The sequence below is a fragment of the Eublepharis macularius genome, chromosome 15, assembly GCF_028583425.1.
Source record: "Eublepharis macularius isolate TG4126 chromosome 15, MPM_Emac_v1.0, whole genome shotgun sequence".
NCBI lineage: Eukaryota > Metazoa > Chordata > Lepidosauria > Squamata > Eublepharidae > Eublepharis > Eublepharis macularius.
In genome coordinates, this window is record NC_072804.1 from 37,798,149 (window position 1) to 37,820,779 (window position 22,631).

Consider the following 22,631-nt stretch of genomic DNA (forward strand, 5'->3'; position numbering starts at 1 on the left):
CTCCCACCCCATTCTTGTAGTTCTGGGTAGGAAGCAAAAAACGGGTGGGTTCTTGCACCCCAGTGGGCCATTAGAGTTGCCTAGTGGGGTGTGTTTGGCTCAGGAGGTCACATGCTATGCAGACCAGTAGTAACAACGGCATCTGTTCACCCAAATTACCTTCAGGGCCAGCCTGGCTCAGGGAGAAACTACTATTATTAAGGCCAAGTGATCTAAGTAGCAAAACAGTCCCTTTTACAAGGCCCAAATGCTTTGGGAAACAATATGGACTTGCTGCTTCCATGGCAGACTGGGGATTCAAACCTGGGTCTCACAGATCCTAGTCTGACACTCTAACCACTAACAATACTTTAGAAAAACTGGAAGGGGATGAAATGGCAGATGCAAAGGGGAAATGAGGTTGGATGTGGCCAGAAAGGTGCAAAAAGCCACACCTTCCCATCCATACCTCAAATGCCCTAGAGCCCTGTTCACAAGTTACAGTGAACACATGTATAATTGATTATTTTTCTTTATATGTGTGTTGAGTTATGTGTGTTGAGTAATTTTCACATTATATTCAACGTATGGGCAGCTGAATGCGTGGTATAAACTCCACAATTATCCAAGCATTGGACCCCAGTTTCATTAGTAAAGTCTACACATGTTGATTCTTTCATGCAAATAGATGTATGCATATACTCATAGGATGTATGCGTGTTTACTGTAACATGTGAACAGGGCTAGCGGTATGAAGTTTAAGGAAAGAGCATAGCAAAGTAGGCTTGGAAATGCAGATCGGAGCCAGGGAAAACCAGGAAGGTTTAGGACTACATGATAATGTGTGCAATCTCCCCCTACCTCACTGCTGTTTGAAGGGGAGCAAAGTAACGCCAAATACTACTTTTGGCCGTCTTGGTGATGGTAGTTTGTCCTGCAATGAGCCCCCCCCCCATCTCCATCAGCAGATGGGCTGTGGCATGACCCCACAACCCCAATTCTTTTATTGCCAGTGGGGTGCTTGGCACTGATGGAGAAGGGCAGGCTGGATGCTATTCTTGTCACAGGGGGCTCCTAGTCTGCCCTGGGTGCAAAGTCAGGGAACTGCAGTGGGGAGGAATGCCAGGTGTGTGGGGAGGGCTTGTGGAAGGAGGGGGCTGCAGCTACACTGGTTGGGTGCTGAGGTTTTTGCCTTGCTAGGACAGGGTCCAGTTCCCTCCCTGGCTTCCTTCTGAGGGGATTCCGTTTTTCTTGACGTCCTCCCTGCTGTCTCTGGGGTCTGGGTTGGGGCTTTGCTGCAGTGTCTCCTTGTGACTGCCATCCTTGCCAGTTCCCTTCCTTCCTAGAGCCAGATCTGGGCGGGGTGTGTGTGTTTGTGCGTGTGTATGTGCTTTCCTGTCTTTTGGTTAGGGTCCCTAACTCTGGGTTGGGAAAATCCTGGAGCTTCGAGGGTGGGGTTTGGGGAGGGACCTCAGCTGGATATAATGCCATAGGCATGCTTTCCGAAACAGCCGTGTTCTTCAGGGGAACTGATGTTTGTAGTTTGGAGATCAGTTGTAATTCCAGATCTCCAGTTCCCACCTGGGGGTTGGCATCCCTACTGTCCGTTCCCCTCCTTCGACTCGCATTTAGCCGTCCGGTCGGGTTCTGACGTTGTCTGACCGCCGCCTGCAGCCAATCGTCGCCCCGCCTAGTTCGGGAGCTGGACTTGGGGCTCTTCCCGGGCTGGATCCGGCTCTGCTCTCGCAGTTCTCCTGTCGTCCGCCGGGCGCCCTCGCCGTTTGCCGGGCCGGGAAAGAAGCGAAGGCAAGGCAAGGCAAGGCGGGGGCCGGCCTGGGCCTCCGTGACAGCAGCGGGTGGAGCTTGAGCCGGGAGGCCGGGAAGAGAAGGGAAGAGGCGGCGGCGCTCCAGTGGCCGGCCTGGGAGAGCGCAGAGCGCACGGCGCCGCTTTCCTCCCCGCCTCGCGCCCGAGGAGGCTCCGTCCGCACAAAGGGATCGGCCGCCGGCAACGCGCCGGCCGGGCCCCGCCATGGCCGGCTACGTGCCGGGGCAGCTGCCACTCAACCGGAGCCAGGAGAAGGAGTTCGTGCAGGCGTACGAGGATGTCCTGGAGCGCTACAAAGGTGGGCCGGGGGAGGGCAGGGGGCGCTCCGGCAGCATCTCTTTGTGCGTTCGGCGGGACCCCCCCCAGCCCCTTGGACCCGGATTGATACCCAGGATCTCGCCCCCTCCCCGACCCGCTCCAGTTCCTCCGCCGTTCCTTCTTTCCAGGCTGGAGTGAAGGGAGAAGGGGCTAGCGCTCCCCCCATCTCCTAGCCCGAAGGAGGCGAAAAGTAGCCAGGCGGGGGCGGCTGGCTGTCAGACCGCCCAGCCGGGAGAGTGGCCGCCTTTGCCGGCTCCGTGCCGGCTGGGTCAGCCTCTGGGCGGACTGGCGTCACGGCGGAGGGGGGGGTGTCTCTTTTCCTGCCGGCCGGTTCGGTTCCTGGCCAGCCTGGGCCACGTTGCGCAGCCCGAGGCAGGCTGTCCCGCTCTCCCTTCTCTCCGGCTCCGGATATTGGCGAGCTTCTAGTCAGGGTGTTCAGCCGGGAGGCCACGCTGGGCAGGCGGCGGCGGCGGCAAACGGGCCTTTCCAAGCCTTCCGCCCGCTCTGGCCCGTGCATTCGTCTTGCAGGGTGGGAGGTTGAATTTCCACGCACACCCGAATTTAAGGGGGGGGGATGAATTAAACAAAGGAGACTCTAATAATATGAGCATTGGGGGAGCCCCTTCTTCTGCCCTGCTTCAACCTCCCCCCCCCCCCCGAAACGGTGCTCACCGCCTGCCCTGGGCTGCTCCCTGCCTTGCCCGGCTTCGGCTGTAGCCCTGCTTTTAGGCGGACATAAGCAATGAGTAGGCAGTTCCTCGGGGGCGATTGTGCTGCTTTCTGGTTGTTGCCGGTGTGTGTGTTCCTGTCGGCGCATTCTTATGCACCTTTCTGTGATGTTTTCCCTTTTGGATCCAGTCCCAAAGAGGCTGTGGAAGTTTCGCAGCCAAACCTTCAGCCCTGCCTGTGAATGCAGCACACAAAGGCCGGCGGGTTTCCTTTTCTTTTTTTCAGTGGGGTGATCTGGGAAGGAAGAGGCGTTTGGTTGCTATGAGTCTAAAACTGCCCCTTCCCAATAAGCCTAAGAAGGGTTGGCTTTGCAAAACTTACTTTTGTAGCGGGGAGAGAACTGCTGCAGTGGTTGAGCCTTCTCAGACTCCAGAAATGACTACAAAGAGAGACTCCTGCCTGCATTATCCAGTTTTTTGGGATAGAATTTAAGGGGATAGAATTGGATAGAATTTAAGGGGAAATTTGGGATACCTTGAAAATGAAACGTTTTTAGTTTCTGTGAGAATCTGCGCGTGCTCCATTCTTCCATTGGACTGAGGGATGCTTAACTTGCTGTTCTGCACAGGCGATCCCTACTTCCCTATTGGAAGGTTACTTTCAAGATAGACGGTGAAAACAGCGAGAGCCTTAAGATCAAACTGCCAACTTCCCAAACTGCAACTGTGCATTGGAATACAGGATACAATACATGTGGCTTGTGAAACAGTGTTCTATTATTGTTTTCAAGATGTTTCCAGTTTTTAGAACGTGGTGTTCTGCACAGAGCTTCGTGACAGTTTTGGTGGGTTATATAGCTTCCAGTCTGGATAGGGTTTGAAGTGTCCTTTTGGGTCTCGTTTGACTGTGAGGAGCTGGCCTAGATCTCCCTTCTGTGGCTGCTCTCAAATCACACCCCCTTTCAGTTTTATCTATGGCTAGCTTTTGTTCCCTTGGTAGCCTTTCCCTACCCCCTTCTTTCCCCCCCATAGTTAGACTTCAGACTCCTTGGGGCAGGGACCTATCTAATGTTTTATTCTTGTTGTAAACGACCATGTACACAGAAAGTGATCAATAAAAAAGGATAGGTCTTTTTTAAAAAGAGGCCTTTGAAATTCATTTTGAATACTTAATCATAGTAGAAGCTGTCTGCTGGGCTAGATGAGGACTTTTTTGTTTAATTTTTAAAAAGGATTAGACAAATTCATAGACGATGGGTTTCTCAGTGGCTTAGGCACACTAGCTAAGCAGAATGTTCAGCAGCAGTCTACCTTTGAAAACTGGAAGCTAGAGATGAACCGTTGGGGAGGGTTGTTGCCTTCATGCCTTGCTTGTGGGCTTCCTGGGGACGTCTCACCTGCTGTGGTTACGGATGGGATGCTGGATGAGGTGGCTCCTCAGATCTCGGCTTCTTGTCACGGTTTTCTGCTAACAGGTATCCCTAGTAGCTGGGGGTGGGGGTGGTGAAACCACTGATCGCAGTTACAGCTTTTTCAGGAGATCCCATTTGATCCCCACCTTCTGCAAACATATCTTTGAACATGGCAGAAAATTGTCTGTGAGAAGAGAGGTGGGAGGAAGAAAGTGGAGACAAACTAGTTCTAGAAAAAGAAGACCGTAATTGATAGCTGACGGAGGGAAAAACCCCACTTAGAAGCCCGTCCATCTCTTGAGTGAGCTGAACAGATTGGACTCTTCTTCTCTTGTGCTGCTTTTATGACCAAAGGATTGAATAAATTATAAAAGGGGAGAGCATTTTATGGTTTAAACATTGATTTCCCTTTGGTAGGCATGCATCGTAAACAAGATTATTCCCAGCTGGGCCACTTCCCTTGTGAGAACCGTGGCACCAATTGGTTTTCATTAACCAGCATGGATTGTTGTTGCCCTTCTCTTTCTTTTTTGGAATGGCCGTTACGGGGCTTGTAGGAAAACTTGCCTTGCAAAATATCCCAAAGCCAGTGGATACATTGGAGAAGAAGCTGTCATTCAGCGGTTGAGCATCTGCTTTGCATGCAGAAGGTCCCAGGTTCAATCCCCAGCATCTCCAGTTAAAAGGACTGGGCAGTAGGTGATGTGAAAGACCTCTGCCTGAGACCCTGGAGAGCTGCTGGCAGTCTGAGTAGACAGTACTGACCTTGATGGACCGAAGGTCTGATTCAGTCTAAGACAGCTTCATGTGTGCATTCATGTGTGATACAAAGGCCAATTTCTTATGGGATAAGAAGCGGGTGTTTGGGTGCTCTCTAAATTTAAGACATGCTGCGGCAAGCAAGCCTGCGAAGGAGAATATTTTTGGTCACCCTTTTGGAATGTGCAAAGCGTTCTCTTTGGTGAAGCTCCTCCTTATATTTATATGGTATTTTTAAATTAGTAACGCTTGGTACTGTCTTTACAGGGCTTGTGTTAAAGCCAGACCTTTGGAGTTGCTTGCTGTTCTTTATGCCTTTTTAAAAAAAAGAGACCTAAGATGGAGGGTGGTTCACACATTACATGTAAAAGCAGGGAAAGAAAGAAGGCTTGCTCTTCTTGTCCCAGTAAGCATGGGATCAAACTGAGAGAGAGTGCCAAGGGAGCCTGAATGTCTCAGATCCTAGCCCAGTTTTCTCTGTTGGCCCATGGAGTTCCAGCAGGGCAGGGCTGGGAAAGGCAGTCTGGCATTAAAATAAAAGGATTTGGCAGGTGCTCCAGGCCATCCTCTAGGGTTGCGCCCCTTGGTCAAAGAGGTGTGCTCCAGCAGTGTTGGTGCCAAGGTTTTGGAGCAGGTCTCCTTCCGAGCCTCCCAAAGCTAGCAGAGGTAGGCGAGCAGACCATTGATTCTTTTATGCTGCTTCTTACCTTTCCGGGTGCAAATGAAGAACGGCAGTGTTGTTGAGGTCTTGGGCCCCCAGCCATGCTGTCCTGTGGAGCTGACCCAGGCTCCTGGTATCTCCTGCAGTATGCCTGGATCGTAAGTCTCTGATTGCTCACAATCCAGAAAACATACCGACTGCAGCAAATCTTGGCCTGCCTCATCCAAAAGAGCAGCACGTGCCAGGATGGATTTTTATGTTCTTGTTTTATCAGAGTCAAGGGAGAGAGGGTCCCTCAATGATGGCTAAAGGGAAACTCCATATACCGAGGTGGAGGTTTCTTACATGGAACTCATCGGCATGAGGTATGGCAATGGCCGCTTATTTGGGTAACTTTAAAGAAAAGTTGATAGACTCACGGAAAACAGGCTTGTCAGTGGCTGTTAGGCAAAGCAACGGAGAATGGAACTTCTGTATTCAGAAGCAGTGCATCTCTGATGACCAGATGCAGAAGACAGGCAGCAGCTGATGCTTGCACCTCTGTCTGTGAGCTTCGCAGGAGAATCCGGCCAAAGCTTGGTCTGATCCCAATTGTAGATCATGCAGTGGAAGGGCGGGGTGGATGAATAAACATGCAGTGGGGAACCAATAGGGTACACAGCACAGCCAAAGAGTTTAAAGGAGCAATCCTAGCTGCATCTACTTGGAAGCTTGCTCCCAGGAATGTGTTTTTAGGATTGTGGCCTAGGTGAGGTGACGTCTTGGCTCACACACTCCCTCAGTGGTCCCACTCTCAATCGTGGGCACAGTGGCTAGGGAGTGGGATAAGAGGCCAGCCAGGAAGAGGGGTGGCATGTTGGTGAATGTTTTACCTCAACATTTTAAAAAATGACAAGCTATGGTAAAAAAAAAATGAGAGACAGCATAAAGAGAAGGCCTTGGCCTGTCTGTCATGGGACCCAGTTTGGTGTAGTGGTTAAGAGCGTGGGACTCTAATCTGGAGAGCCGGGTTTGATTCCCCACTCCTCCACTTAAAGCCAGCGGGGTGACCTTGGGCTAGTCACGGATCTCTGGAGCTCTCTCAGCCCACCCACCTCACAGGGTGTTTTATTGTGGGGATAATAATAACATACTATGTAAACCGCTCTGAGTGGGCATTAAGTTGTCCTGAAGGGCGGTATATAAATCAAATGTGATGATGATGATGGCTGGTAACTGTGTGAGGGTGCTTGACTAGATGAACCATTGATTTAATCCAGCATGGCGCTTCTTATGTTCTTATTGCTGCATGCCACATGTTGCCCGAGCCCAGGTTTTGCTATCACTCCCCGTTCTGTTGAGGAGTTAATTAATTATTCTCCACACGAAGAGGATGGAAATCCTGTCCAGTGGGTTTTCTAGATAAACAGGGAGTTTTGTCCCACTTTCTGCTGACAGATTACAATAATATTGTGCTCACGTGCTAAGCAGCATCTGTGAGGACTGGCTGCTCCAGTCTAGCCAGCCAGAAGTAAGCTGTCATCCAGGCAACGGTGATGTCAACTGTACGGCTCTGAAGTTGCAACCGAGTGGGAGTGGGTGGTTGTGAAGATTGGAACATCTGGACAGAGAATTATTGAACTCAAAGGCATTGTCTACCGTTCCGGCTTTCAAGACTCCCTTGAAAACCACCATTTGTGAGCAGAGGCTGCGATAGGTAGGAAATGCCCCCCTTCCGCTCCAGCACCAGGTCTCTCAGATGTCCAAATATTTGGTGCTAGTTCCTAGTATTTCGAAACAGACAATTTTGACCTTGATGGACCAATGGTCTGATTCAGTATAAGGCAGTTTCATATAGCCAGGCCACTACACATGCAACGTTAGTGTACCACTGCAATGCCTGCCTGGGTCTCTTGTATGCTGAAATTGCCCATGTAGTGGCAATTGAGTGGCGATTTGAACCTGGTGCCTTTTTCTGCTCCAGTGAACCACTGGACTGTTCCTGCTTTCTGAGGTAACCTATTCACTGTGGTCCTCTGTCCTCCTCCATTTTTAATTTTCTTGTGGCCTTTTGGCTTGGCACAAGAGGTTTTCTGTTCCCGGTGCTTTGCAGGCCCAACCTTGTTGTCCCTGGTCCTGGTCCCTCCCTTTTTGCCTCCTCAATTCTGACGCAAGAAGGTCTGGCATGGCTTGCTCTGGGAGGGAAGGTGCATCGCCAGGAGCTAATTGAGAACGGCTTTGATCTCCTCTTCCTGACGGATTTAATGGATGGCCTGAGACCAAAAGTGCTGAGAATTGGCAAAGCCAGTGGGTCCTAATTAAATAGGGTTCACCTCTCACACTGTATTCATGTGAGTGAAGAAGAGCCAGTGGGACCCAGCAGGCGCCATGGGACCCGTCTTGGCCATGTATACTCTAACTTCTGAGCCCCGTAGATGTGAAAAAAAGGCAGAATTCTGTACTTTGCATTATTTGGCACCGTTCTGTTCCCTCTCACTGTGGGGTGGGGGGACAAGGACTTGTGTAAGGCTTTGAAGCTGCACCTGCTGCTCAACTAAAATTCAGCTCTGTTAGTTAACTGCTACTACTACTTTTTTAAAGTAGAAGTTCCTGGGATTTCTTTGTGTTTTTCTGTACAATGTATTGCTGGTCTGGTTTGTTTGGGTCTCCTAGAGCTGACAAGGTTGCCAACCTGGAGACCTCCCAGAATTACAACTGATCTTCACATGACACTTCCCCTAAAGAAAATGGATGCTCTGGAGGGTAGACCCTTTGGTATTACTGTCTTGCTGAGGTCCTTCTCTCCAAACTCTGCCCTCCTTAGGAGCCACCCCCAAATCTCCAGGAATTTCCCAACCCAGAGTTGGCAACCCTAGGTTGACTGCTGAGCAGGAACCCTTATGTTGCTCATCTGTCCTGTGCTGGTTGGCACACTGCAGTCTGGGTTGGGGGGGGCAGGTGAAGGAAGTGGTGATAGGCTTGGTTTTTGGTAGTTTTCAGGCCTTCTTCTAGCTGCCTGATGCTTCCTTTTGGTCTGCGGTTCAAAGACTTGGACATCTTTCTTTAGGTTGCCTAAGGTGTTGACTTAAATTTCTGGGAGTTGCCTGTGTGCTGGTATCGGCTGCTCAGTGGGGCTCTTGGCTCATTGTTTTTCTGCCAATTCCAGTGCAGAATTGTAGATTAAAACCTGGCAATGGCACAAGGGGCAGGAGGGCAGGAGTCTGGGTCCCAGAAAGTCTGGATCTCATCACTGAACTCACATGAGGCTGCCTTGTACTGAATCAGACCATTGGTCCCTCAAGATCAGTACTGTCCACTCAGATGAGCAGTGGCTCTCCAAGGTTTCACATCACCTGCTACCTGATCCTTTTCACTGGAGATGCTGAACCTGGAACCTTCTGCTTGCCGAGCAGATACTCTGCCCCCCTGAGCGACAGCCTCTCCCCTATCACTCCTTGCAATAAACTATCCTCAGCCACGTGGGGTGGTTGACTGGTAGCATGTAGTTGGCAAGAATGTTTCTTTTTGCTTTACCTTCTTTCTAGCCTCCTTCTTGGACCGGCTCTCTGCTCTGTACTTTGCCGAGAGCTGCGTCACCTTCTTCTTCAGACTCCAGACTCTCTTGCCTTGGCAAACTGGGGAACTGATTTGCTGTAGTTATTAACTCCGCTTGGGCTGATTAGCGTCTTGAGCTGATCGTGAGGCAACAGAGAGGATCTACACACCCAGCCTTCGAGCGCATCAGGTGCTTTCCCACAGCTCCCCAGCCAGAGCTGCGTTCCCAAATGGGGATCGTTGAAGAATTTGCCCATTCCGGCAGTCCTAGCTGCATCAAGTTTGCTTCCCATTCCATTCCCCCCCCCCATTACCTTGCTTGGATCTGAAAAGCGTCTTTTGCAAAATTCATTCTGCTGGCAAGTTTAAAAAACTCTGCAGATTTTGGGTTCTTGATTTTGTTGTGAAACCAACAGTGGGAGTGAAGAGCCAAGTGCTGGCTGGGAAGGGCTGTAACGCCCTCAGTTCCCAGTCTCTGCTTTGGGGTGTTTCTCTTTGATTCCCAGAAGATCTGGCTAGAGCCTTGCCTTTCACTTTCAGGGGCAGAGAAAAGAAACCGGAAGTCTTCTGGATATATTGGAAGTCATTCAGTACTGCAAGCCAGGCGTGATTCTCAGGGACTTCAGTAATGGAGCTCCTGCCTGCTTGCTATTTAAAGAAAACCTCCCCTGCTGGGAGTTCCATTTAGGGCTAGTTGTGAGGTCAGCACTGTTATTTTGGTCATACAGCATTTTTAATATACAAAACATTCCAGGAGTCAGCAGCAGTGCTCTAGCTGATGCTGGACATGTCCCTTCTTTGCTCAGCTACTGTCTTGACCAGCGATAGATGGGGGCAGAGTTAACGCTGGAAGATACTTTAGTAGCCCTGGTGTGTGAAAAAGATGGTGCAGATGATTCTGGAGTGGATTATCTTATTTCAGTTCCCTGAGCCAAAGAGGAGGAAAGCAAAATGGTCAGTTTCTGAGGTTAATGCAGGAGAATCAGTGGGCGCCTTCAGGTGTGTACCCTTGTTGCTGCGCTGGTAGGTGCACATCCCATTTCCCTTTTTGGGAATTAATGGCAAGAGAGAGCACATTGTTTGTGAGTGCCGAGCAAAGATTTGAACCTACAACCAATACAACCTTCCTGGAGTAAACAGTCACAAAATAATTACAAAAAAGATCACAATCTATAAAGTCAGCACAATTTCTTTACAAAAATAATCCAATAGAAACTGTCATATACAATACAGCATAAATTGTCCAATCCCGTTTCGTCCATTCACTTCTTCATAGGCATTGTTTACAGCAATTACTCCAATTAATAATACATCACCATGTTGGTTTGCTCAGGATGGTAAAACCCGTAGGCATGGCTTCATGGAACGCAGACTTCTACAGGCTTTCGGATTTCAATAGAGAGTGTTCTTTACAATTTTTGTATGAGCACAGCCTGAATGCTTGTATGCATTCTTAAAATTATAGAATGAAATACAATTGTATTGAATTTGTATTGGATTATTTTTGTAAAGAAATTGTGCTAACTTTACAGATTGTGATCTTTTCCACCAGTTGGATATTGTTAGTAAGACATATTTGTACCTGTTGATAAAATAGTAGATATTGATTGTATTTATTATTGAGCACTGTTGCACTTTATATCTATAAAACGACCAATATTTTGTAATTATTTTGTGATCGTTTACTCCGGGCAGGTTGTATTGGTTGTAGGTTCTATTTTCCCGGAGCAGCTCTTTTGTTTTTGAAGCAAAGATTTGAAACAAGAGTGGACTGGTACTATAACAGGAAGCTTCCTGGTGGGGGGCCGCTGCCCTGGACGAGAGCCAGGGGCAAGCTGACTCAGATGAGTTGGACTGAGATTGCCCTGACTGATGCCCACTGTCCCGCTGCAACCTAAGCACCACTCAAGCAGCCCCCGTGGAGCTGCCAGCTCCACAGTGGCCACCTGGTTTAGCTAGCTGTGTTAATGTCCTGATCTGGAAAACCAAGCCTGATGCTCCCTGCTGGAATCTAAGCCTGGATACAGCTGCAGTTGTTCTAAGAGCTGAAAGTGGTTTAAAAGAGAAGTTGCTTCCTGCTGTTTGTCCTCTTCTGCCAGGGAGACAGCATTTGTTTTTGTATTGCTTCCTTTCCTCGGGCCGAATCAGGCAGCTGTGGAGTGGAGGAGCATTCCAGGTCCCTTTCTGCCCCCCCCCCAGTGCTCCCAGGCTCCGCACGGCCCAGTTCGTCCTGAATTGGGCTTGTTTAGGGCTGAATTGGATGGCTGCGGAGTGCAGGAGTGCTCCAGGGCCCATTGTGCTGCCTCGGCAGTGCTCCTGGGCTCCTCAGTGGCATGATTTGGCCCGAAACGAGTCAGATTTGGCTCACTGCAGAGGGAAGGAGCGCTCCAAGGCCTGTTGCGCTGCCCTAGTAGCCATCCTGGGCTCTGTAGCCACCTGATTTGGTTCAAGGCATCATGTGGCTTGCGCATTGATGTCACGGCCCAGAAGTGACATCATTGCACAGCCTGGGAGTGCATGGGCTTTGCACACAAGGATGACCCAAAAGTGAGTGCCAGGTCTTCCACCTGGAGGGTAAGGGGGCCTGGCAACTCGGCCTGCGCCAGGCATCTGAGGGGCCGTGGAGGTGGCAGGGAGGCCCGGCGTGGTGGCATGGCCCTCCCAAGGCCCCACAGCAGCCACAGAGGTGGCGAAGAGGCCCAGCATGGTGGAGTGGCCCTCCCAAGGCCCCACAGAGAGCCAATTCAGTTTTTTAGAGCCCATTGTATTTTTCCCCCACAACAGGCTTTGTTGCTAGTTTATGATATATGTGTATGATGCACAGATCTTAAGGCATGCATTTAGTGAGGCCCTTGAGCGCTGATGCCCACCTTCCAACTTGTTGACTGGATTCCTGTTTGCTGGATGCCACCTAGGGGAGAAATCTTGGCTCTGTGTTTTTATCACAAAAGCCCAAATGCCCCCTCCCATTTGCCTCCCCCCTGTTAAGAATCTCTGGAGAAAACTGTTGAACTTCACACTTTAATACATTATCCTGTAGTGACTTACTGGTGGCAAATTAACCAGGATGATGATACTGTTTTGTCAGAGAACTTCAGGCTCTTTTGGCCAAACATGTTTGGAAGTCATGTTTGGTGGGGTGTGTGTGCTACACACACACGGTCTGCATGCCCCTATCCTAAGTTTGAACGGCAAGTGCTGCCATCTAGATGAAAAATTGTGGGGGAGTCCCACCCCTTGGATTCATAGATGCAACTGACATACAGTTCTAGTGTTACACTATCTACTAGGGTCCTTGAATAGCTTTCCTTTAAAAAAAATCAGTCTCTGGCTTCTTTCATGTGGAGATAAGGGAAAAAAGCTTATCTTCAATGAAAAGGGCTATAGACTTGCTCTTTAAAAAAACCAAAAAACGAAAGCTGGACATTCAGAAACGCTAACGCATAGAGTGTTAAAATGTTGTCATCCTATAGCAATATGTCAATTGCTGATTTAAGCCTGAAAATGCCCTCTGGTGGCAGGGGGAAACGACAGTGGCAGAGGCTTAGGAAAGAAAAGGGTATCACAGGACTTGCAAAAATACGCACTTTCCAAATCACTTGACATAAAAACAGGTTTTGACCTGGCTACAGAGATTCTAGCCACTTCCAGCTTTTGAGGCCTCTAGCCATAATAAAAATAATGACACATGGCAAAAAATTAAGAAGTGTCAAAATTTAGAGGCCTCCTTTGAGTTTATGGCCCAGACGAAATAGCTCCCCCGCTCTCGGTCGCTCCAGGTTTTGATAGTGTTTTGGAATAAGGTTGCCAGCTCCCAGTTCACAAACCCTGAGAGGAACTTGGGGACAGTACTTGAGGAGGAGCTGCATCACAAACGCCATGACACCACTTCCTGTTGAGTGGATGGAAGTGACATCATGGCATCAGCAGTGCTCTAGGTCTCTATGGTAAATACAACAGGGACTGCGGAAAGTCCTAAAGTCTAGGACTTTCACAGTCCCTGTTGTATTTACCATAGAGATTCAGGAAATTTCTAGGGCGTCACAGATGCTGTGGCATCTCTTCTGCCTGCTCAACTGGAACTGCTGATCCCTCTCAGTTTCCCATCCCTTGTAACCTTTCCTCCCACTCCATTGCTATGGGTCTCTTACTTTGCCACTGTGGTACAAGAGGCACCCCCCCCCCTAGTCTTGATGGTTACTAGAAAAGTTGGCTGGCAACCAGGTCCAGACTAAATGTGTGGTTTTGGATATTGTATTATGAGGTGGTAGGCAGGTAGAGGCTTGATTTCTTCATTCTTGCACTTTGTATTCTGGAAAGACAGGTGCTGGGGCTTGGCTGTGCCCGGTAGCGCATGCACATCTAGAAGCCTTAAAAGACCATGCTCACAGAGATCTCTTTTCCTGGCACTGACAACAGGTTCTGGAGTTCAGCTTTAATGAATTTGGCCTGGAATAAGCCACAAGTTTCTCCTGCCGGCCCTGTAAATTTTTGAAATTTGCTAGACATCTGGCCAGGCTTGTTCTGTGCTGCTGAACAGTGACTCTTTTGGGACACAAGTCCTTTTCCTGCAAATGAAAGGTGGCTGTTCATCCAATTTCTATTTCCTGTTTTCCTTCAGTGAAGTCTTTTGCATCCCGCCTAGAATCCACTTGCTAAAGAAATTTCAGCAGGGAAAGGGGGGAGGATGCTTCTTGAACAGCTCTGTGGGGTTCCCTCCCCCAATATTTTGTATTCCACTTATATCCCGAAGTCAAATTGCTGGGCTGCATGAATACCCTTGCATTCACCTGCATTCTGAGGAACAGAGCAAAGAGCTGGGAAGCTTAGATTGCCGAGGCAGTTTCTTCAGGCACTGAGGACTTTTGCTGTGGGAGACTGGGGCGTGCATGCACATGGTTGCTGGTCTGGTAGAACTGACTGTGGGTTTCCCTTTGTGCGGGGTTCCACTTGTGTTGTCTCCTTCCTTGTGAAGAATCCATTTAGAGGTCTTTGGCTGTGCAGTGCACGCCTGGAATGTGCGTGCTCTCCAGGCTTTTGACCTGTGGTAGGAACATTGTGGGGTAATGGGGCCTGGCTCTTTTCTCTCCCCCCCCCATCCTTTTAAAGCGCTTCTGCATTCTTGGGTAGCTGGTAACATCCATATGGTTAATCACCAGTTCCCACCTTTTGGCCACAGTGCCTTGGCTGTCGGTCTGAGGACCTCTTCAAACAGTCAAGTGGAGCAAGGCTTTGCCTGAGCTGTACAGCTGCCAGCGTGAGTGTTTGAGGGGAGGGGGTGGCCAAGCTTGAATGCTTCCTCCACCAATCCCCCCTCTTGTTCCTTTTGTTCTTGGAGGCACAAGTGGAAAACCTTGGTCTGTCCCTGTAGATGAGTATTTCTTTTTATTGGCTATATTCTTTTATTCCTTTCATTTGCAAGTCTTTAAGTGGGGGAGGGGAAACTGGATATTAAAATGAATTGACAAATGTCGCTATTTTCAGTTCCTGTTTGGACTGATGGTGGTGGAAAGTGCTCTCAAGTGATCGCTGACTTACGGTGACCCCTGGCGGGGTTTTCATGACAAGAGACTAACGGTCTGACGAGATCAGGCTCACTGGACTATCCAGATCAGGGTGTTTGATAACGCTTATTTATTTGCTTCATTTATAGTCCATCTTTCTCACTGAGATTCAAGGCAGATTTAATTTTTTTAAGTTAAAAATCAGTATATTACATATAGTCATTAAAACTGGATTACAATATTAGAGAATGCAGAAATGAAATTTTAACACATTAGGTTACCAACCTCCAAGTGGGACCTGGAATTCTTCTGGTATCGCAAGTTATCTCTAGACTATAGAGATCAGTTCCCCTGGAGGAAACGGCTGCTTTGGAGGGTGAGCTTTATGGAATTGTACCCTGCTGAGCTCCCCCCCCCCCCCCCGCAGTTCTTCAGGAATTTCCTAATTCAGAGTTAGCAACCCTACAATGTACAACTAAGAATGCAATGAAACAAGATTAGGAGAATTGCATTTTGGTTTCATTATATTTATTAGTGTTCCTTTGTTGTTTTTATGTTTGGTATTACTGATCTGATCGGTAGTAGTATTTTCTTTTTCCCCTTTTTGCTTCCTTCATAACGGTAACTGCATTTCTGATCTTAATCTTGTTATGCATTTTTACAATAATTTGTTAATAAGATTTCCATTACAAAGAATCCACATTCATTGAAAAATATTTAGGAAAGTTATTTTACATGTTGGTAGGTGGGTCTGGGGGGATGCATGAGGAAGCATCTTACACTGCATTGGCTATTGTGCTGTTGTTGTATTAAGGCAATAGTGGGCAACCGGATTATCTTGTACAGACAAGCCAGTCCAGCTGTGAATGATTCCTATAATGCAGTGACCAATGGTGTGTCTGCAAAGTCCTTTAGTCCAGCACTGGAAAAACTTTTGTTCTTGATAACTGTCAGCAATGGGGCCAGGGCAGAACTATGCAGCAGCCAATAACAGGCTTGTTTGGCTGTCAAGGTCTGTGGGGCAGAAGAAACACACTGCAATTGGCAACATGGTTGGGTGCCGCCAACTCCCTTTATTTCTGTAATGGATTGTGCTGCCAGCATGCATCTGCTTACGTAGGGATAGGAACTATGCACAGGATCTGGAGGGAACCAGGGGCTCTGGTTCAAGGATGGGGTGGTTTGTAGAGAGAACACTCCATAGTTACAAACCCAACAGCTGATCTTGTTTGCAAAAAGGTACTGAAGCTGTGCAAAAAGAACTTGTGATCGTGCCCTGAGAAAGTCCCTTCGAGCTTTTTGCTGTTTCTCGCCTGTGCTTTTCTTTTGTGTTGTTCTGGAATGCGGTGAGAGTAAATTATATTCTATTATTAGAAGAAAACAAAAAGGGGCGTCAAGTCTGTTCCGCCCAGTCCAGAGAGGGATTAAATAACTCTCTGATAAATATTTTTAAAAGCTTTTCCTTTTCTGCTTCTGTCATCTTTGCTGTGAGGGAGGGTGGGGCAGAATCGTGAGATACCTGCTTTGCTCTGGACTTGCTGGGCCTGCTGCAGAAGGCAGAGTGGACCATGCCAGGATGATTGGGCTGGCAGTTCTGCCAGGTGCCTGTCACTGGCTCAGAGGCCAGTGTGACTCAGCAGAACTGGCACATGCCTCAAAACAGCTGGACTGTGTCAGGGCCAAACCGCATGTGCTTGGATCCCCAGATGTGTGTATTCGCTGCAAGCAGCTGTGGTAGCAGGTGGTAGTTGATGTGGATTGGGGCAGGTTGCTGAGAATGGTGAGGAGGTTTACCTCTTCCCACTCACTCCAGTTACCTGATCAGATATACTCCCCCCCCCCAGTTACTGTCTGCCTCTGGAGCAGCAGTAGAGCTTCCCTTTTCTCATTTATTTATTTTATTTGTCATTTATGCCCTGCTGTTACCTCCTGTGGAGACCCAAAGTGGCTCACATAATTCTCCTCAATTTTGTCCTCACAGCAACCTTGTGAGGTTGGTCAGGCTGAGAGTATGTGACTGGTCCAAGGTTACCCAGCAAACTTCCATGGAAGAGCAGGGATTTGAGCCTAGGTATGTGAGGTGCTAGGATGCTCCAAAGCATGCGCTATCAGCACTACTACTACCATTATCAGTGTGTTCATGCCCCTCCCCCCGGTCTGGTATAGGATTTTGACTACTCATGAATTTTACTTTTTCTTGGTTCCCCCCCATCTCTGCTATTATGTTTCCTCTGTGTCAAAATTCATGTCTTACCTCTTAGTAATACCAGCCAAAATAACACAAAACACTGTGTGTGTGTATGTGTTCAAAAAAATCAAGAGGAGAAGAAATAAGCCCATGCCATGCTCTTGAGGTCCTGATCTTGTCTGCATCTTGCATTGAATGCTATGCTGACTTCAGTAGTGTGGAGTGGTATGTATGTATTTATTTCAAATTTCTATTCCGCCCTCCCTACGGGCGGGCTCAGGGCGGATAACAACCTATTAAAACACAATAAAAATTCCATCTACATTAAAACATCATTAAAACAGCAGCATATTTCTATTCATACAGCGGCAGCAATCAGATTTACAAATTTAAAAACAGGATGGTGGACAGCCTTCACAAGAAGGGTTAGAATTTTATACACCCCTTTTTTCAGGCTGGCGGAGTCCCAACCTCAGCCGTATGCCTGGCAGAACAACTCTGTCTTGCAGGCCTGGTGGAAGGATAGTAGATCCTGCTAGGCCCTGGTCTCAGCAGACAAAGCGTTCCACCAGGTGGGAGCCAGGACCGAAAAGGCCCTGGCTCTAGTCGAGGCTAGGCGGGCCTCCTTGGGGCCAGGACCACCAACAGCTGTTTGACCCCTGATCAGAGTGTCCTCTGGGGAATATATGGGGAGAGACGGTACCGTGGATATGCTGGCCCCAGTCCGCACAGGGCCTTATAGGTCAATACTAGAACCTTGAATCTGATCCGGTACTCCGCTGTTTTATTTACTATATTTATAGTCTGCTTTTCTCATTGAGATTCAAAAGCAGATTACACAGTGTAAGTCGATATAATCAATATGAAGAAGCATCTGATAAGCAATGTGCTAGGAGTAGGGTTACAGAAACCTGAATAACCATAACATATTACAGCACCAAAGAACAATGCAGAAACATACAGGGTAATACGTGCAGCAATCAGATATGTCCTAATCACAGTGGTACATTCTTCAGTCCCTTTCCAAAATGCTTTTCTCTTTCCAAAATGCCTTTCTGAACTATTCTGTTGAAGTATTGCTCTATTACCTTTATGGAAAAGTCTTACTGAGCATGAGGAGCTCTATTTTAGATAATTTTGGTTTGGAGCGTCCAATCAGATGAAGAGTTCTGGAGAATCAGAAAAATACTGTCATTAATATGGTTGGCATTGATAAAATGTGACTTTTGTTTTCACCGTTTCCGGTGGAGTAACATGGATACCTAGGTTTTTGGTTTCCCCTGGGGTGTGGCAGATTTCATGCCTGTGGGGGTAACGGCTAGGGCTGAAAGCCTGTGTGCATTTTAAAGCGTTTAAATTCTCACAAGGGAATCTCCACCCGTTTCAGTAAGGGGACACGGCTGCCGTTTGCCGGTTATGCTTCTCCTCTCTCCCACACCCGTTACAAACAGTGTCCAGGTTCTTTCAGCGTGTGAATCTGGCGTTGCAGCATATGACATTTGCAGAGTGTGGGCTCTTCCTGGGGCACATTGGCTCAGGGCTCCTATGTAGGGCAGGGGATCTGGGGACTTTTCCCCTTCTTCTTTTTGTTGGTGGCTCCATTGGAGCCGAGGCCCAAGGAATGGAAGCATATTTCATCTTCCCCCATCAGCTGTTTTGGATACTCCTGATTCCTGCTGAGAGGAGTCTGCTGCTGCTGGAATGGGAGATCCTTGGGATGCCAAGAGCGAGGAGACAGCTGAGCACATGGTAGCTGTCCCAGAAGCCGTGAACACTTTTTCCTTTCCAGTCTTCCAGAGTCATGCACCCTTGGGATATAGGCAATATCCTGTTTGTGGCAGACGGCTTCAGGTTTCCAAAGCCAGCTGGAGCAATTTCTCTCTCTCCCAGCCGTGGCATTCCAGGCATGCTTGTTTGGTTGGTGGTGATGGTGGTGGGGAACGCCTCCTAAGCATGAATGGGTCTCAGTGGTGGCGGGGTGGAGAGTTAACTGATTTGTTGCTGGGCGGGCGTGAACAGCTCAGATGCGGAAGTGCCCTGCTAGACTGACAGCCTGCAAGGGACTCCAGGCAAGGCTTGCAGGGGTGGAAGACTTTCTGTAGATATGGTAACTTTTAAGGGGCTGCTGGGGTATGAGGCTGCCTAGGAGCTTCACTCTTCAGCCTGAAATCCATACTCTGAGGCCAGTCCGGAATATTTTCTTGGATCAGGCTTTTGGAGTAATGGGGTTGGTTTTCAGAGAATTGGCCCTGTAATACTGGAGGTTACAATAGAATGTCTCTGAGCGTGTGCAGAGCTTCTTTCCCTGATTGCTAAGTAAATACTGCTATTCCCCACTCATCTGGGACTCCAGATAGGCTTTCTGGATCAAGACATGAGCATCTCGTGGCGGGGTTATGTGCCTGGGGGGGTGTCTATTGGATGCAAGAAGTGAAAAGAGAGAAAGCATTGCTGATTTGTATTTAATCCATATTTGCTTTGAAAAAAGGCTAAGGTTATTAAAGCTTCATATTTTTGACCCCCCTATATTTTCGTAGCTGGAAGTGAACTTTCATAAAGAGATTGGTTGCAGTTAAACACAGATGAAGTGAAGCCAATCTGCACATTCTCTGAGACAGTCTTTTCTTTTTTTAGCACAGAAAATGTTCCATTTCCAAAAATACATTGTTCCATACATTTAATTAGTAACAACAAACAGATACAATACCAACCAAACCAGACATTTTAAAGTTGTAATCAACATACAATATAAGTGACATTCATGTTTAACATTTAAATAGGGTGCCAACCTCCAAGTGGTGGCTGGAGGTCTCCTGGAATTATAGCTGGTTTCCAGACCATAGAGACCAGTTCCTCTGGAGAAAATGGCTGCTTTGGAGTATGGACTCTATGGCATCATAGCCTGCTGAGGTCCCTCCCCAAACCTCACCCTCTTCAAGCTCAACCCTCCAAAACTCCAGGAATTTCCGAATCTGAAATGTCCAAATCTGGAGCTAGCAACCTTATCGTATTAAGGGTGCTCTGCTGAGTCTTTTTCTCAGAAGAATTGTTTCAGTGCAACCATCTGGCTATTGGGGAAATATATAGGATGTAGGATCCATGTGGCATACTTTTTAAAGGTTTGTTTACTGTATATATTATTTATTTACCTTATTTATAATTTACCTTTCTCACTGAAACTCAAGGCATATTACAGTAGGTGTCAATCAAAATGCCAGATCCAATTCGATTTAATTTGAATTGGAAAATTTCTCCCAAAAATATTCCAAGTGAAATGTTCTGGAAAAGCCTCACCACTGATCACCTGCCCATCTTTTCCTCACCTGAACCTTGACACAGAAAATAAATCCAGCCAGCGGTTGTGTTCTGGCCCAAGTGAAGCCTGCCCAGCTGAGGGGAAAGGTGTCTCCAGTCATGCACCGTGGGCCTTCTCCCCCTTCCTCCTCCATCTCAGGAAAGAAATGTATTGAGGTTATCTTGTCACTCTCAGCTTGTCCAGGACAGTGTTTTGCTTTTCTTAAGAGCTGTTGGAGAGGAGAACTCAGCAGGGCCGTGTCTCTGATCTTTCCTTCCCTCTCTTTCTCCCACTGCTGTGGTTCTGCCAGCCCCTGACCTACTTTTTCTTCTTACAATCAGGCACTTGTGAGCAAGGGAACTGAGGGAAAGAGACAAAGAAATGTTGAAAAGTTTTGAGTTACTATTTATCCTCTTGCTAGGGAGCAGACTTAAAACAGTTGAGGGGCTGGGAGAAAAGGCTCCGGGAGGTTCCGGTACCCAAGGCTTGGTTTAGGTCATCCATGAAAAGTTCCGTTGGAAGTGAATGTTGCTCGCCCCCCATCAGTAATTGTAACTTTTGCTGAAACAACCATGAGCTTCCTTTTCTCGCCTAAGGAGTCTTTTCTCCCCCACTCCTCTCTTTTATTTGGGGTCCAAGAGAAGCAGGGGAGAGGGAGAGAGAGGCCTTCCTTTCCCTCAGCACAATAAAATTGGATCTCAACCAACCTGTTCTCAAGAACTGCCTGTTTTCTCTTGGGAGGCAGGCAGCATTGTCGTGGCAGCTTGTGAATAGCGGCAGGATGTGGCTTTGGAGCAGGGGAGGCGGGTGGCATCCAGTCTCTCTTGAGAGATGGTCTGAAAAATCCCCTAACTCCCTAGCGTGGAATTGGCTTGATCCTTTGCATAGCAGGCAACGCTCAGGCTGTTGCTTTTGACGTGCACACAACCATGGCTGTTAGTGTGTGTTTAAAAATAAATTCAAATATGGCTCCCACTAACCCAAATTCTGTCATGAGAGAACCTGGATTCTGGAGCGAGTTTATATTATGCTAATAAAGCAAACTGCCTTAGTCTTTGCTTGTGTGTGTGTGTGTGCGTATGAGTGTATGCAAAGAGCTCTAAAGCCCCCCTTTCCTTCTCCCCAGTCTCTGGCAATCCTGCTTAGTAGCCCTTCTTCCTTGCGAGATGTTGTCAGATGTTAGGGTCCCCCTTTGAAACTGCATCTTGGCCATTATAAGGGCTAGGAACTTTAGAAGATACTTAATCTGTGCTGAGTTTTGGTATCTGGGGTTCCAACGCAGGTAAAATATCACAGTCTGGTTATTTTGTGCTATTTCCCTATTGCTGAGGAGTTAAATTGTTGGCCAGAGAGCCACGTCTGGGTCTTCGCCTGCTCTCGAGGGCCATTCTGCTCTTAATGGCCCTTCCACGGCTCTGCACTTTTTCGGAAGGATTGACCCATTAGCTGCAGCTGCAGGTCAGCCTGCAAATTATTAGGCAACTTGAAGGCCAGATGAAAAGTTCCTGCAGACTGGATGTGGCCCCTGGGCCCCCTCTATTGGATCAAACGAATACCTCTATGCACCTGTCTGGGACTCTGCATCTGGTGGATTCCTCCCCCACCCCACTGCATAGACTGTCTCTAGCCTGGGGAGGGGAGGGGTGCCCTTCCTCTTCACAGCAGGTTCCACCAGGCCTAGAGCAACCTCCCTGCCCTCTCTTCTGCATGGCTGCTCCTGAGCAGTCAGGTCTGCTCTCACTCACTTAGGGGAATAATGAATTCGTCCTTTCTCCTCCTGATTCTGCTGCTGCCGATCAATAAACCAGTCTCCGAGCAAAGGCAGCTTTCCTCAGCGGCTCAGCGACTGGGTTCTGTGCTGTTCTGGTGGAAAGTCTGGCAGCGCTCTGCCTTCTCTCTCTGCCTTGTGTTGGTCTTTCTCATTTGCTAAGCAAAGCAAGCTTGGGAGAAGAATTCTCAGCGTGCTTAGCCAGTGTGCAGGCATGAAGTCTTGCAGTAGTTGGTTCTGCCTTCAGGAGCATGTGGGTGAGTGTGCAAGAATTGTGGCATCGGGTGGACCAGCAAACACCCATCCTGCCAGGCTAGGGGGCATCTGCTCACTAGCCGGGGCCTGCCAAGACAGCATGCCCCAAATCTAGAGCTGGTGCATTGGATGCCTGGTGCTTGCAGAAGAAACAGCTTGGGATCACCCTAGGGTTGCCAGCTCTGGGTTGGAGAATTCCTGAAGATTTGGGGGCAGAGCCTGGGAAGGGTGGAGTTTGGGGAGGGGAGGGAGCTCAGCAGGGTATAATGCCATAGATCACACCTTCCAAAGCAGCCATTTTCTCCGGAAAGATAGTTTTAGATGGATAGCATTGTTGGTCTCCAGTAGAACAGTAGGCTATGTCCAGTAGCATCTTAGAGACCAACAAGATTTTCAGGGTATGAGTTTTTGAGAGTTAGAGCTGAAGAAGGGAGCTCTGACTTGAGAAAGCTCATAGCCTTGTTG

The 22,631-nt window shown here is 48.3% G+C and overlaps 1 protein-coding gene across 6 annotated transcripts in view; it reads left to right on the forward strand.

Moving 5' to 3' along the window:
- The first annotated feature begins 1,913 nt into the window (after positions 1–1,913).
- The window catches only part of MACF1 (microtubule actin crosslinking factor 1), a 286,862-nt gene continuing 266,144 nt past the window's right edge, over positions 1,914–22,631 (forward strand). For all 6 annotated transcript variants that reach the window (XM_054998843.1, XM_054998846.1, XM_054998845.1 and 3 more), the window contains exon 1: positions 1,914–2,102. In XM_054998843.1, coding sequence (XP_054854818.1) covers positions 2,009–2,102 — 94 coding nt within the window. In that variant the 5' untranslated portion in view covers positions 1,914–2,008. The remainder of the gene's footprint in view (positions 2,103–22,631) is intronic.